General features: G+C 41.1%; 1 protein-coding gene across 22 annotated transcripts in view; it reads left to right on the top strand.

The window, feature by feature from the left end:
* The window catches only part of LOC131693700 (glucose transporter type 1), a 704,006-nt gene that overhangs the window by 633,109 nt on the left and 53,507 nt on the right, over positions 1 to 17,390 (top strand). For 14 of the 22 annotated variants that reach the window (XR_009306301.1, XM_058981755.1, XM_058981754.1 and 11 more), the window contains one exon: positions 6,073 to 6,099. The exons of 7 other annotated variants lie outside the window; for them this stretch is intronic. Coding sequence is in view for 14 of the 15 variants with exons in the window: in XM_058981755.1 (XP_058837738.1) it covers positions 6,073 to 6,099 (27 nt within the window). In the remaining variant the exon portion in view is untranslated. Of the gene's footprint in view, positions 1 to 6,072; positions 6,100 to 15,735; positions 15,789 to 17,390 lie in introns of all 22 variants that reach the window. One more of the 22 variants, XM_058981764.1, reaches the window with a different exon arrangement.

Consider the following 17,390-nt stretch of genomic DNA (forward strand, 5'->3'; position numbering starts at 1 on the left):
TATATTTCTATAATGAGTACTTATCATAGTTTGTAACTATTCTGTGAAGAGTACTTACTTATAGTTATTATTATTATTCAAATGATGATAGATTTTGAAGTTATGGTAAAAGGGTATAATACGCCCCACCGGGGCTAAATGCCCCTCTTCGATTCCCAGGATTCCTGAATTATCTAAAAAGTAAAAATGACTGATAACAGTATCGTTTCATGAAATCAACGTACTAAGTTAGTTTGGTATTTTTAATATGTTGCAAAACAACAATATACACAAAGGATTCCTGTCCCTCCAGCGCGACCGAGCGCCTTAGATCTGTCCCTCTGCTCGACATCGCTGCGGTTAAATTGCATGTGGAAGGTAGTCTCTGATCCCCACGGCAGCGACCATCTGCCAATCGTAATTAATATTGCTAACGGTTCAGGGCCACCGAATACAATCAATGTTTCGTATGACCTCACACGAAATATTGATTGGAAGAGCTACGCGTCCGCGATATCCGAAAAAGTAGAATCGACACAAGAGCTTCCTCCGGAGGAAGAGTACGGGTTCCTGGCTGGCTTGATTCTCGATACCGCGATTCAAGCTCAGACTAAACGCGTACCAGACGCGAATTCACGCGGGCGTCCTCCCAATCCATGGTGGGACAAAGAGTGCTCAGACGTGTACGCGGAGAAGGCCGCTGCGTATAAGACCTTCCGGGACGACGGGCTGCCAGCTAGCTACCGACAGTACGCGATGGCGGAAACGCGCATGAAGAGTTTGATAAAAGCCAAAAAACGTAGCTACTGGCGCCGGTTCGTCGACGGACTAACGAGAGAAACATCGATGAGCACTCTTTGGAGTACGGCCCGGCGATTACGAAACCGAAACAGTACCAATGAGAGCGTGGAATATTCAAACCGTTGGATATTCGATTTTGCCAAGAAGGTTTGTCCGGATTCCGCCCAGGCACAGAAGATCTACCGCGCCGCGTCCCCTCACAATAACGCGAACGAAACACCGTTTTCGATGGTGGAGTTCTCACTTGCTCTCTTATCATGTAACAATAAAGCCCCAGGGCCAGACAGAATCAAATTTAACTTGTTAAAGAATCTGCCAGACTCTGCCAAGAGACGCTTGTTGAATTTATTTAATAAGTTTCTTGAGGGTAATATTGTCCCTCATAACTGGAGGCAAGTGAAGGTCATCGCCATTCAAAAACCAGGAAAACCAGCCTCCGACCACAACTCGTATCGACCGATTGCAATGCTGTCCTGTATCCGAAAGTTGTTCGAGAAAATGATCTTGTTTCGCCTCGATAATTGGGTTGAAGCAAATGGCTTACTGTCAGATACACAATTTGGTTTCCGCAAAGGCAAAGGGACGAACGATTGTCTTGCGTTGCTCTCAACAGAAATTCAAATGGCTTATGCTAGCAAAGAGCAGATGGCATCAGTTTTCCTAGATATAAAGGGGGCTTTTGACTCAGTTTCTATCAAAATTCTTTCTGAGAAGCTGCACCAGCATGGTCTTTCACCGACTCTAAACAACTTTTTGCTAAACTTGCTGTCTGAAAAACATATGCATTTTTCGCATGGTGATTTATCGACATCACGAATTAGCTACATGGGTCTTCCCCAGGGCTCATGTCTAAGCCCCCTTCTCTATAACTTTTACGTGAATGACATTGACGAATGTCTTGTCAATTCCTGCACGCTAAGGCAGCTTGCAGATGACGGTGTGGTCTCTATTACAGGTCCCAAAGCCGTCGATCTGCAAGGACCATTGCAAGATACCTTGGACAATTTGTCTGCTTGGGCCCTCCAGCTAGGTATCGAGTTCTCCACGGAGAAAACTGAGCTAGTCGTATTTTCAAGGAAGCGTGAACCAGCGCAACTACAGCTTCAATTAATGGGTCAAACTATTGCTCAGGTTTCAACTTTCAAATATCTCGGGGTCTGGTTCGACTCTAAAGGAACCTGGGGATGTCACATTAGGTATCTGAAACAGAAGTGCCAGCAAAGGATCAACTTTCTCCGTACAATAACCGGAACATGGTGGGGTGCCCACCCAGGAGACCTGATCAGGCTGTACCAAACAACAATATTGTCGGTGATGGAGTACGGGAGTTTCTGTTTCCGCTCCGCTGCGAACATACATTTCATCAAACTAGAGCGAATCCAATATTGTTGTTTGCGTATTGCTTTGGGTTGTATGCACTCGACACATACGATGAGTTTAGAAGTGCTGGCGGGCGTCCTTCCGCTGAAAAATCGATTTTGGGAACTCTCCTATCGATTGCTCATCCGATGCGATATCTTGAACCCGTTAGTAATTGCAAATTTCGAAAGGCTTATCGAGCTCAATTCTCAAACCCGATTTATGTCCTTGTACTTCGATTACATGGCACAAAATATCAATCCTTCTTCATACTATCCCAACCGTGTCAATCTCTTTCATGCTTCTGATTCAACTGTTTTCTTTGACACATCCATGAAAGACGAGATTCGTGGAATCCCGGATCACATACGCCCGCAAGTGATCCCAAGCATCTTTCATAGTAAATTTCGAGAAGTCGACTGCAACAAGATGTTTTACACCGACGGGTCAAGCCTCGACGGCTCCACTGGCTTCGGTATATTCAATCAAAACCTCACCGCCTCATTCAAACTCAATGATCCTGCTTCAGTTTACGTCGCAGAACTTGCTGCTATTCAGTATACCCTTGGGATCATTGATACTTTGCCCACCGATCATTACTTTATTGTCTCGGATAGCCTCAGCTCAATCGAGGCTCTCCGTTCAATGAAACCTAGAAAGCACATTCCATATTTTCTGGGGAAAATCTGGGAGCGCCTGCGTGCTTTGTCTGTAAGATCGTACAAGATTACCTTAGTTTGGGTTCCCTCGCATTGCTCCATTCCAGGTAATGAAGAAGCGGACTCTTTAGCTAAGGCGGGCGCTTTACAAGGTGACATATATGAAAGACCAATTAGCTTCAGCGAATTTTTCAGTATTACTCATCAGAGAACCCTCGAAAGTTGGCAAACATCATGGAGCAATGGTGAACTGGGAAGGTGGCTACATTCGATAATCCCTAAGGTATCGACGAAACCTTGGTTCAGAGGGATGGATGTGGGTCGGGATTTCATTCGCGTGATGTCTCGGCTCATGTCCAATCACTACACGCTGGACGCACATCTCCGGCGTATTGGGCTCGTGGATAGCGGTATCTGCGCTTGTGGCAACGGTTATCACGAAATCGAACATGTTGTCTGGGCATGTGCCGAGTACTGTTCTGCCAGATCTCAACTATTCGATTCCCTTCGGGCCCGAGGAAGATCACCCAATGTCCCGGTTCGAGATGTACTAGCAAGCCGCGATATTCTCTACATGTCCCTTATATACACGTTCCTCAAAACCATCAATATCCAAATTTAAATGCCCCTATCTTTTCTCTTATCATTCCCAGAAGTGCCCTCTTCCGCCTACCGTACCCCAACGATGGTTTGATACGACTCCAAGACGAGACAAAACATCTGTCGAATGAACCAACAACACGAGATCTACAGTACAACATCACACGCGCAGCGCGGTGTGTTCCCGATCCGTATCTGAGCCGTACTACGAAATCGTCTGGAGGAACCCCTGCCGGCTCGAGGAAAACCGCCCGGCGTCCCAATACTTGATACATCCGTTCGAATCTGTAATCCTGGCCGTTGATTCCTGATGCCGGAAACTGAAGTTTATATCCCCCCCCCCCCGTTCAGTCTTGTCCACCCTCTCTCCCATGTCTCTGATACACAGATGTATGTCTTCACCCCCTTCTCCCCTTGAATATCTTCCCAAAACTTATGTGCCCCCCTATCTTCTAGTGTTAGTTGATCAATCCATTCGAATCTGTAATCCTGGCCGTTAATTCCTGATGCCGGAAACTGAAAGTTTATATCTCACCCCCCCCCCCCCCCTTCAGCCTTGTCCACCCACCCTCCCATGTCTCTGATACACAGATGTATGACTTCACCCCCTTCTCCCCTTGAATATCTTCCCAAAATTTATGTGCCCCCCTATCTTCTAGTTTTAGTTGAACAATATTTAATCTCGTTAAGAAATGCGCAACAGTACCACTACTTTAAAATAGTCCTAATTAATTCCCCTTAATCTTGAACCACTCTTTCTAGTTATCTCTAGTTAATAAGCTTGTAAAATGTTCCGCTTAGTTAATAATTATTTTTTCTACAATCTCCCTTCTAAAAATCATAAAGTGAATTACTATACAAAGAACACACAAATGACCCGTCCCCCAAATCTTACGAATATTATACTATACCCTCTTTTATATGTATAAGTTAGCTGTAGTTTTTTTTTTAGTTTTATTATATAAAACAAAATAATATTGAAACGTGTATCCCCCTAGTTTTAAGAAATTCAAAATGTAAAACAATGAAAAAATGGCACCTTTAAGCTAACGCATACGTGCCTTATCAAATAAACAAATTGAAAAAAAAAAAAAAAAACAATATACACAAAAGTTTCAAAAGAGCTACTTTTATGTAAGCTTCCACTTGTTCCAAAAGCATTACAACCAATTAGAAATAGTCGGATTCGATAGAACTATTTCAAGTAGCTTACTAGAATGTTATAGTTACTATCTTAGTTTATAGCTTGGCTTAAAACTATGTGTGTGTGTAGAATTATTCATGTATTCACAACAGCTCATCACCGGCCAAAAGGCCCCACTCATTGTTGTGGGGCATACTCACCGATTGCTGTGGGGCATACCGTCCTCTTGTTGTGGGGCATATTACACTTTCACCGGGGGCATTTTGCCCTGGGTGAAAGAAAAAAACTAGAATTTAGGCATCTTTGAAAAATGTTTGATTGTACTTGTATCAGGATGTTTTTAATAAAAAATGAAACGGGTACTAATTTCTAACTAATATAACAATAAATTAGAGTAGTCAGTGAGAAGATCATAGCGTCGAATGGTGAAATATAGCTATTTTTGCTTAAGGGGGGCGTATTAGACCTGTTTACCCTACACGTATTGCGATTGAATCATATCACTGAAGCTCAAACATACCTACTGGGTTGAAAAGAAAATGGCAGGATGCATCATCTGTGATTTTTACTGAAGTGAAGATTACTAACTTCAGTAATCTATGCACTTTTCTTTAGTATTTATTTGCATTTTAATGACTCATGGTAAAATATTTACTAAAAAGTTTAAATGCAATAAAATGCATCTCATTGTGTCAGTAAAATGACAGGAGAATAGAAGATGATATTGTCTAGGAGAGATTTTTACATTTCAATGACGTTTAGCTCAAATTGACTAGTTTAATAAAGGAAGCAGATTTGGCATTGTCGTATTTCAGCATTTCGAGACGAAATGAATCGTGCTATTAAATTATTTTTTTTAACGCGAGCAAAACGCGACTGTTTTCGGCAAATATCGATAACTGAATGACGCTCTATCGACTTGCGCTCAAACTTTCAGTCTTTGAGTCTTCCGGTAAATCTTGCGTTAAACACTTAGTTCCGAATTATACGTTTTTTTTTAACTTTCATATCTTTCTTCCGCTGTGAAACTGTCTATTATGTATTTACGGTGTAACTCATTTGAAATGTTTCGCCTGGAATATTTCGCCAGAAATAGCTGTCAAACTAAAGTTTGGTTCAGTGAATGTTTATCGTTCTTTTACTATCAGTTTGTTCCAATACCAGGTAAAACTGAAAGTATCCCGCAGTAAGAAGCGTTTACTGGAACAAACCTTCTATTTTACTTGTAAACTGTTGTTTCTGTCTTTTTCGTTTGTTCAGGTTTGTTGGCTTATTTACTACAGGCATGTAACATCAAATGAGTGTGTTACATCTAACTTTTAAACTTTCGATGAGCAATTAAGTTTCTGGATTCAGCCCAATTCCAATTCTCATTTCAATACATTGTCAAAATTTTATCACCGACTCATCAACACACAAACCATCCCGAGATCCTTCCACTAAGCAACAATTTTTAGATTAGTCTGCCTACCTTCAAACCATCAAACAGCTAACCAACAAGTCTAACTCTACTCCTACTTTAATTTTTAGACACATTCGTGATAGTAGACTGTACGGGTAAGTTTTGTTGATCCTGCAGCGCGTACTTTACACCACTTCCTTTCCCAGAACCCTTCAACGAGATTCCCCATCCTCATCCCGATTTCGTTCCGCATTGATTGTTTACGAGAGATCCTTCCGACTCCGATTTCAACATTTTTTTTTCGATTTAAACTCAAACCTGTCGTCAACACCGCACTCAACGGTTCTGTTTCTTTCTCAATTCTTTGTTGGATTTTGGATTTATGAACACTGCATGAGTTAATTACGATAAATGTTAATTTGTTTCCGATCATTTTCGCCCGAAATTGATACGCTATGGTTGTTTCGGTTTTTTGAAAACCCGTTTCCGTTTCACGCAACCTAGGAAGGGAGGGAACTTTTGATTTATTACACCTTTTTCCGACCTTCCTCCTGCCGTGCTTTGTGTTAATAATTTGGTTGATTTTTTTTTTCATCAAACAATAATGTAATAATTGGCTAATTTATTTTATCACTACACCAACCAACAAGTCCCACATTTTTTTTTCGACACTCACTCGAATCGATATCAACAAACAAACAAACAAACGAAAATCGGTCGAATTCGGTTCGAGTGAGACTGGTGACGGCCGATCACTGTGGAGCAAGTATTATCAGATTATGTCCGGTGTGATTCTTTGACCTGCAAATTTATGGATGAATTTTACAACAGTTTGGAGCAGCAAGCAAATAGATAAAACCGCTACGCTTCTTTGATTCAATTCTTCAACTCGTGTTTGACGTACATAAACTCTCTTGTTGACAGCTGCTTTTGCTCGATTTATTGCTTGTTACGAAAATGGTATTTGGATGCTTACAATTCACTGCTGCACAGCAATTACCTGTTCAATTCACTGCTAACTGAGTTGAGGAAGAAACACTAACGCAATAGTGCACCGTCTAGAGAGTGGTTTTACACGCTTATTTCAACATCTATGCTCATGTATAAGTAGAAATCAAAAAATAATTTAAATAAAAAATAAGCCTACTCAGAAATCGGTATTATTTGAAAGGAAGATTGTATGGGTTAATTGCCAATGCAGACACAATTAGCTTGACTCCCACATGATACATTGATTGCATCATTAAACGAAGGCTAAAATACATAATCTTTTCTTGCATACACTGATAGAGCTTAACTTCCTAAACCAAACAAACCTTAAAACTTTAGAACAATTTTTAATTGGTCGGTGTTAAGTCAGACCGGACCAAGTCGCAAAACATCAAAAAATTAGTTAATGATAGCACTAGATAAAGAATTTCTTCATCTACATTCCACTTTTACCAGATTTGAAATATGAAACAATAAACAAGAATTATGGTAAAAATTATTTTCCAATTATAATGTAAAGGATGCTGCGATTCAAACTTTAAACGCGTTTTTCTCGAAATCAATGCACTGTCACTTAGTCCGGTCTGACCTAACACCGACCAATTTTTCTACGAAAATGAAAACTAGGCTTTCTTTGATATTATCGGTATTTACTTGATGTTGGATTCTGCCACTGGAGTTAGTATTTTTTACAGATAACGCCGCAAAAGTGAAGGGATGCCAACGCAACGACACGACCTGACACTCTTGTTTCGAAAATGTTACTCAAATATGACGCCCCTTACTGGGAGCAAGAATTTAACCATTTGTGACCACAGTCGTGAATGATTGGTAGAAAGATCAACGTGATTACTGTTTCAAAACCTACAATCTGTGTATGCACACGATAGTGCTTCTTGTTCGAGGTGTATGTGTAATGGTTTGATATATAGAAGGGCCTCAAGGGCAGCATTCGGAGTTGTGGTGAAAGCACCAATCAACGTCATTCTTTGCAGATAGTTAACCTTTAACTGGACCGCCGCCACCTCTCCCATTGCCACTACACAAGGCATCCGTATGAAAGTATTGAACGTGCAATTGTCGTGTAAATCTAATAGATGCATTTGAGTTTGGGACCCCTGGTCTTTCTAAAAGTTCGTCTGCACTGCCTGAAGGCCATGCAGCCTTTGGGACCGTTCATAAACCACGTAGACCGAAATTTGAGAATTTTTAACCCCCCCTCCCCCCTAGTAGACCTTAGTAGACTTTTACCAACCCCCCCCCCCCCACGCCCAAAGTCTACGTAGACTTTTAATTTTTTTTTATTCGCAGGTAATGTGAAATTAGCAAGAAGCACATTATAATGTTCAATTAAAAATTAGTGTTCAAATTTATTTCAAGCTTTTTAAATATTAAAGAAAGGTTTTTACATTGGTTTTTGTCTATGATTGATCAAATCAATTAATACCAATTCAAGGTGATTTCCAACGTTTGTGTAGCGGAATACTTCTTTTCAAGATTAGTAACTCAAGTATATGTAAAAAGATATATTGCTTCAAATTTTGACCGAAGTGCTACCTACACCAACAATGCAGAATTGATAAACACTTTTTGAGCCTTATTAGTGCATTCAAAATTGTTAAATTATGAGAAACAATTACAAAATAATACTGTAGGTGTGTACTATCATCTAGACTAAAATAATAAACTAAACATGCACACAAATTTCAATTTTCGTGAACAAATTTCATTATTTCTAAGATAATAAGACAATATAAATTGCCTTATGTGATTAAGGGAACGAAGCTATTTAAATTTTCCCAAAAATATATTTATTTTTCTTATGTAATAAATAGCCTTATCACCTGAGAATATTATCGTAAAGTATCAAAGTTTAACTCCGCATATTTTCGAAGATAAATATAGTAGAACCGGTCTGCACGGAGTTGCGTAGGGTCAAGACGTAAAATGTAACGGGTGTTTAATTATTTTGAAATCAGTGTAAATGATTGCAAGAGAAACTGATTAACTCGAGTAAACTCTTTGTTGTAGAATTTTAATTACACTACTGCTTTAACCACCGATATCAATAAATAAAAAATAAAAAAATTAATCCACTAATCCTAACTGAATAGACCGATACTTTGAATACAACTCTCTTTAAATCTCATTTATAATTAGTAATACGAGAATAACAAAAAATAAGTCTACGTAGACTTTTTAAAAGACCCCCCCTCCCCCCTCGTAGACAAACGTAGACTTTTGCCAGACCCCCCCGTCCCCCCTATGAGTCTACGTGGTTTATGAACGGCCCCTTTCTTGACTCTGAACTCAATGCAAGAGACGAACCCCGGTTGTTATTCACTTCTTTGTGAAATGAACCATTGAAGTTTTGTTTCGATTAACTGATAATTTAACTAGTAGACATCTCTGTTCTTAATGCGTGTTGAATTAAATCAAATAGAATATTGCTCCGAATCGATGTCCACTAATTAGTATTGGGTAACCAAACCAATGGCTTGGAAATCCAATCTCATTGAATTTTCACAACAAGCCGTCGGCAAACAGGTTCCATGGCAAAGGTGACAGAGCGCTGCCCTGAGGACAGCCGCAAATACTCAACTTCCTCATCTCTGCCTGTCTCAGTGACGAATAAAGAATGCGGTTGCTAAGCATTGCGTTTATCCAACACAAGACACATGCAGATACTTGCCAGAATAGACTGAAAGGACACATTGTCAAAAGCACCCTCAATATCTAGGAACACACTCGAGTTAGATTGCTTGAGCAAGAAGGCCTTTTCAATATTGTAAACAACAGCGTGAAGCAGAGTGATCGTGGATTTCCTACACTGATATGCATGTTGCATTTTGCACTATTCCTGATGTGATGATCGATTGTCCGTTTCAAAGCATTTAGAAGAAAAAGGAATGGAACTGATAGGCCCAAAACATTTGGCTTCTACATAGCTTAAGCGGCCCCCTTTGGGAATAAATACAACAATTATTTTTCGTTTGGCTTTTGGGATAGATCCGGTAGCGAGACTGGTAAACATACTCTTTTTGAAGACACTTTTGGGAATATCAACGATTTGAATGGAGCAAAGTTGTCAACAGTCCACTTGACCGATTCAGTGGTAACCAATGCCGTGCTAACACCAACGAGTCTGAGCCACCAGAATGAGATCTGTGCACAGTGTGCATCGAAGAGACAATTAAGAACATATTTTTCGACCTCACATAAAACTATCTTTGGTTCTAAGAAGTTGATTTGAAAATATTTTGAATTCGAAAGAATTTTATTTAACCTGCTAGCTAGTGCATACGTTTTTCCAGCCAGCCCGCTTTGCAGATCTAAACATTTCTCATATGCACTACGAGCTGATCTGAAAGCCCTGGAATCAGCACGCTGACGCCAGTTCCAAGCTCTTCTCATATCCTTCTTCATTCCTTCAAGCTCACCCCTCCACCAGTCGAGTAAACAATACGAAGCGGATAAGCTTCTTCGTAGGATGCTACTATAAATGAGTTTATCGTATCCACAACGTCATCCAAGTAGAGACAAACCCCTTCCCCACGACATATTTTAAAGAAATTTGAAAAATATCAATATGTTCAACAAAAATGTGCCTAATACTTTAAATACTAAATACTAAAATGTAGATGTGAATGTTTCGACTGGTCGTTGTGGAATCTAGGGTAAGTTTGCGGTCACAAACGAATTGCGTCGATTGTTTGTATAGTGCTGTGTCATACTTAGTGCACGTTCGCAAGACACAGTGATCGAGTGATTAACCCCAGTCTTAAAGCAATTTTAACGAACTCGATGAGTAGATACACCAAAATATCAGATGTTTACTCTCCTAAAGCTGACAGGTACCCGTACACCAAACGTTATGTGACTCTGTTGATTTTTGTCGAGCCCTGAAGAAGATCCAAACCAGGGGTCGAAACGTTGGTGAAGATAACAAAAAATCGACGCCCTTCATTTGTGACTGCTTTGCCGAAACCTACCCTAGATTCTAAATACTAAATACTTTTCTAAGTTTCATTTGCAAAACATATCTATGAATATGTATTTGTAGTGAAATTGGCGACAGGCCTCAGCACCTCGATGTGTAGGCTAGGTCTTCCACTGAGGACTACAACGAGTAGAACACGGCGAAACGAGAAGCTAATTGGTTCCTGGTATCGTGACAAAACTGGGAGCTAATTGGTTCATGATACGGACATCGGTACCGAGAGAAACTCCGCCACATTCTGTAGTCCTTCACTGACGGCGAACATGTGCGAGAAGCATCCCCATAACGACCATTCTCGAAACCCTGCTACTGCACGGAGAACGATGACCGGCAAGCTAAAGTGGAAGACGAAAGTGTTCAACAAAGATCTCATTCTTGCGGCATTTCGGGCGAACAGCGGGATCAAGAACGTTGATGCGACTGATCTAACAAAAAGGATTGTGACGGCTTGTGACGTTACAATGCCGCGAAAATTGTAGTCACGTAGTAGACGGTAGCCAGAAGGTGGACTCAGAGAGCAAGATTGAAGAGTGAAAAGGGAGGGCAAGGCGACGTTTCGGGAAGCTAGGGCCGCTTTAAAACGGGAAATCAAGCTAAGCAAGCCAGTTTCCCATAAGGAGCTGTGTTGTGAAGTAGATGCCAATCCCTGGGGGACGCGTGCCGAGTCGTGAAGGCGAAGATAAAAGCCCGTCGATGCCAGCTGAAATGTGCCTTGGTAAACTAAAGATAATCGTGGAGGGTCGTTTCCCCAAGCACGATCCAACTACCTGGTCATCGACGCCGTACGGCTAAGAAGAAGGAGCAAACACAGACGAGTGGCAAGCGACTAACGACGAGCTCAAATAAGCGTCGAGGCGACTAAAATCAAAGAAAACTCTCGGTCCAGAAAGAATACTAAACTTGGCGCTGAAAGTTGCGCTCGTTGTATATCCGGATATGTTCAGGGTGGTGCTGCAGAAGTGTCTAGCTGAAGGCAGTTTCCCCGAAATGTGGAAGATACAGAAGCTGGTGTTGTTGCCAAAGCCAAGGACACACTTGGAAAACTTCTGGAAACAATTATCAATTAATCAATTCATAGGCTGACGAAATGCACGGAGGGTGAGCGCGACCTATCCAAGATGCAGTTAGGATTTCATAAAGAAGTATCGACATTGGAGGTAATTCGGACAATGCTCGTGAATACTGAGAAGGCATCTAAACAGGAGCTTAGAGGAGATCGATACGGCGCTGTAGTTACGATAGATGTGAAGAATCCGTTCAACAATGCCAACTGGAAAGCCATTGCCGCAGCACTGAACAGAATAACCATGCCAGATCCTAAAGAGGTACTTTCAGAGTAGAATGCTGCTTAACGAGACGAACGAAGGGCAGAAGTCAATGCGAGTCACAGCGGGCGTTCCTCAGGGTTCCATTCTCGGTCCAACTTTTTGGAACGGAATGAACGATGGGGTCTTGAGACTGTGGCTGCCCAAGAAATCGCTGGTTTCGCGGATGTGTCACTAACGGTGACGGGTGAGACAATAGATGTAGTGAAGGTGTCGGTGACGGAGACAATAGACGCGATCGAGAACTGGATGAACGGAGTCAAGCTGCAGACAGCTCACCACAAAACGGAGGTGTTGTTGGTCAGCAACTGCAAAACGGTTCAGAAGATGCAGATCGACGTCGGAGGTCACGTGGTTGCATCGAAGCGTGCACTGAAGCAATTGAGAGTGATAATAGACGACAAGTTGAGCTTCATCAACCATGCCGACAACGCCTGCGAAAAGTCGACGATGGCAACGAACGCAATAGCAAGGATCATGCCAGATGTCAGCGCCCCGAGAAGCAGCACGAAACGTCTCCTATCAAATATTTCGTCATCGATACTGCAATATGGGGTTCCCGCCTGGGGTGCAGCTCTGAAAACCAAGCGGAACCGCGAAAAGCTGAACAGTACGTTCCAGTTGACGGCCGCACGAGTCGCGAGCGCGTACAGAACAATAGTGTCGTAGGCAGTATACGTTATCGCCTGGATGATCGCCATTTGCATCACCCGGTGGAGAATATCGAGTGCTACAATCGAAGGAACACCAGAAACGTAAGGAAGATGGTGAGAATCGATTCGATGACGGCGTGGTAGCAGGAATGGGACAATACGGAGAAATGAAGGGAGACCTACCGGCTAATTCCAACCCTGTTGGCGTGGGTCAATAGAAAGCACGGAGAGATGAACTTCCACCTGTAGGGCCACGGCTGCTTCTGAAAGTATCCTCTTCGGTTCGAGCACGCAACGTCATCATTGTGCCCGGAGTGTGAGAACGTCCAGCAGACACCGGAACATGTGGTCTTCGAATGTCCGAGATTAGAAGCGAAGTGCAGGGAGCTGCTAGAAACGAGAGGACCGGACATCAACCTGAATGATGTCGCCTACAGAATGACAAGCGACGTAAACACATAGAACGCGGTCAACAGAGTGGTGATGCTGATCATGATCGCCTAACAACGGAAATGGCTTGATGAACAGCGAGCAACGGTTTCGGAAGAGCAATCACCGCCGGGAAACTCCGCAGGATTAGAATAGATCCACCGCCGAGGATTAGTTGAGTAGGCTACGACAGACCACTGAGTATGGGTCGTTGGGACACCACGCTCCGTCCAGAATCGTTGCTCGGCACCTAGCTGATTGGCTCGGTTTGGGAAGAACTTCTCTCGCCGTGTAAGTCTCCATCCGAGTAGGCCAGGTCCATCGTCGAGGACTAGACTGCCCAAACCCGTTCTCTGAGTTGTTTTTGTAATTCTTTTTCCTGCCCAGGGTATTTTCGAACAATCGGGGCCAGGCCCTTTCGATGAATCAACAGCAGTCAGAGCCTTGACTTACAACGAGGTAAGGAAGATTTATGTAGCACGATGGCAATGTTTCCAAATATTCTCTGAAGGGCAGATAGTCGCTTCTAAACACTCTGTGAAGGAAATCAGCCAGATTCACGGCATCAGCTGTAGATTGCGCATTTGTGTTTTGTTTTCTGCAATTAACGAAGTTCTAATATATTTCGGGGTGATCACGAAGACAATTTCGCACGCTTTTTAAATTACTAACGAAAGGCGAAATTACGGGCAATTTCCAATTGCAGCTCGATCTATTGAAGAGTAGTTTTGTTTTCGTCTGATTTTTTTGGTGAACATAACGCTTGAGCTGTTCTCGCAGAGCATAACGCAAACAGCGAATCTCTGCGCTCTACCACAGATAATTGAAATCCTGCTGACTCGTTTAAGTTGAACCTTTTGGCGGAAAATTTCATATACTTTGCTGTAGAACATCGCGACTGCTTTGTCGAGCTTATTACAGCACGTTAAGTCGGTCCAGTTAACAGCGACAATCAGTGCAGAAATTTCGCCAAAGTTGCAACGGTTTAAAGTCAAAATCAAGGTCGTCAATTGAGTGAAATGACGTAACGGTTTTTGGTGGGGATCTATTTTGAGGATAGCAGTCGGAGGTTCAAGCAGTTCCACAATATGCGTGTTGTTTACGAATGCAAGACTCGTCAGTGAGCAGCAGGATTCAAGACAAATTTATGTAAATAACAGGCGTACTACCGAGGTAGAAAAACACAGGAAATCCCTGTTGATACCTATCATTAAGCAGCGGGTGTTGAAACAGCTAACCCCATGCGGTTGAAATCACTATCAAGTAATATCGTCAAACAACGAATTCTAGTTCAAAGATTTGCAAAAGCATATTATTAAAATGGAGGCCATCTTCGACTAAGATTGTTAATAATGTAGACGTTGTTAGTATTAAACCGCTGAGGATGACCGAACAGTTTAGTAGATCGAAACGTACAATGCATTTATCGTATCTTAACCCATTCATGCCCATGTTGTTTGTGGACAACAATGTTTTTAAACAGCTATAACTTTTGATTGAGGCCAGATTTGCTCACAACAACAAATAAGGCTAATGAATGTGACTATTGCCTTTCATTTGAGTTATAGCAGTTACATGGATCAGCTCTAGAAGCGAAGTAATTGCAATTAGTTTAATTGGATTCCGATGTAGCAGAGCTGCCAGGGACAGTTTGCGTTGACATCGAAAAATGATTTTTTCATAAATCTTCGTTGTGGTGCAATATTATTGAAAACTGATAAAACTTATCAATTGAGACTGTCTTTGGCTACGTTTTCCATGCAATTGGACTACTGTAAATATTCTTGGAGAATTGTATTGAGCATTGGAAGGTAAAAATTGAGCAGCTTCTAGCACTGCAAGGGAAGCACCTATCAAATAGACTTTTCGTGTTTCTTGATCTCACCGTTTTCAAGGAAATATAGTTTTGAAACCCTACATGCACTAGAAAAAAGTTGGGCATGAAAGGGCTAATATTTAACTAAAAAGAAAATCGATGGCCGTCCACCTCATCAAATGCTAGCGGTAATGAAAAAAAAGGATTTAACGATACTTACAAAGCAGAGCTCTATCAATGCATGTAATTAAAGAAGAATATTCATCTTCGTCTAATGATCCTATTGTGTAGTAGACCACTACGATTACCTCCAAAACGCTGCAGTCATTCGTCAGTCAACTACTGAATCGAACTTTGTAAATTCAGACTGTACCAATTTTCGAGTAGGTCCACTTTGCTTAAGACAATATCGATTTCAACTAATGTTTGGGTTACAACGTGTATGTAATCTTAAATCAAATCAGTCTCACATGATCCTAACACATCGAAAACCTATTTCTATTTTCACTGCTCGCAAACAACACCAAACCGACATTAACAAACAATATACAATCAAAACGCGTCACTCCAACGAATAGGACAATCCGGCTTTTGCTTGCCGCTCCCAGCAAACTTCTCGCACAATGTATAGGTAAAGGTATAAACGAGACCACCCTCGTGGGTGCGCGTGCTTCCTTTTTAGGGGAAATTAATCCTTCCTGAACTGCTACTGTGGCTTTCGCTTTCCGCGCACTAGTCCGTTACTGCAGTTACCGGTTACTACTAGTCACACATATCCATACGCAATAGCTGCACGCTTTTTGCTAAGCACTGCTGCTTTGATTAGTCGATTCACTTATTCCCAATTTAAAAAGAAATTAATTACTTTTATAGAAGCTATCAACTTGGGAAATCGTCCAATAAGAGTCATTGTTTATATTAAAAATAAATTATAGTTTAAACTCAATTGCTGTTTCTAGCATCCAAATGACATCGGAACTCGTTAGGTTAGTATTTCGTCATTGGCTAAGTCACGCGTTCTACTCCTTTGGTGCAAATTTAAATCGGACGTATGTAGCTATAGATTTCATCTAGAATGCTTTTTACCCTTTCTTGATCAAGAATCGCTTATGAAGAATACTTATTTAAAAAGACTACGTAATGTCAGGGACACAACCCGAGTACAGTAGAATACACTCTGGACTGTTAATTCAAATGCAGTCATTAGGAATTGATAATAGTATGCTATAAAAATTCTAACTTTTTAACGGAAAGAAATAGCGCATCAGTAGCTTCAAGAAAGTTATAGAGAAAAATATTTCCATAAATTCTGCTGAAGACATCTTTTCTCTGTTGCTTATAGCTATCGATTTATAGGACGGCAAGCGTGCTAGAACACTGTTTTTTTTCATTCAATTCGTTTATTTGATAAGGCAGGTTTGCGTTAGCCTAAAGGTGCAAATTTTGTTTTGTTTTACATTTTAAATTACACACCAAAAAAATCTGAATTTTATCGTTGACGTAATTGCAAACATGACACAATTCAACAAACCGTAATTTACGAAATGACGTAACATTACCGTGTTTCGTTTAATTTTACATGGAACATATACTTTACATGCGCAATGACATAAAATTGCACTTCCTACCATTCAGAACAAACGCTGTATGTGGAGTAAAATTGCACGATTTACGAAATTAAACGTCATGTAAAATTAAAGTCAAACGGAAAACTAAGTCATTTTTGATGCTCGTATATGTCAGGGTCACGGGACGTAAATTTACACTATTTTTTCTAGGTGTGTACTTAAAACTAGGGCATCACATATTGATTTTTGAAATTAAACTAAGGCTAATTTATAGCTATACATATACACAAGGGGGTAATATAATTTTCGTAAGATTAGGGTGGTCATTTAGTTTTTATGGCAATATGGTTAAAGATTCGGGGACATTAATTAGAGTTATTTTATGTGGTAGTAGAGTTGGGCATTTTCAACGAGATCATATAATATAATAGTTAAAACTAGAAAAGACAGGAAGAGCTGAATGCTTCGTGCAGATAATTGGGGGGGGGGGTGTTACTTCTGTGTATAAGAGTAAGGAGAAGTAGGGCGGACAAAAATGGCAGGGGGAGAACATTATTTCAGTTTCAGGCTTCGGGAGATCAACGGATAGATTACAGAATCAGGGTGGCCTTCATCAGGAAGAATCATGTACTGGGACGCCGGGTGATCCTCCTCAAGATGGCAGG

This window comes from Topomyia yanbarensis, chromosome 3 (genome assembly GCF_030247195.1).
Source record: "Topomyia yanbarensis strain Yona2022 chromosome 3, ASM3024719v1, whole genome shotgun sequence".
NCBI lineage: Eukaryota > Metazoa > Arthropoda > Insecta > Diptera > Culicidae > Topomyia > Topomyia yanbarensis.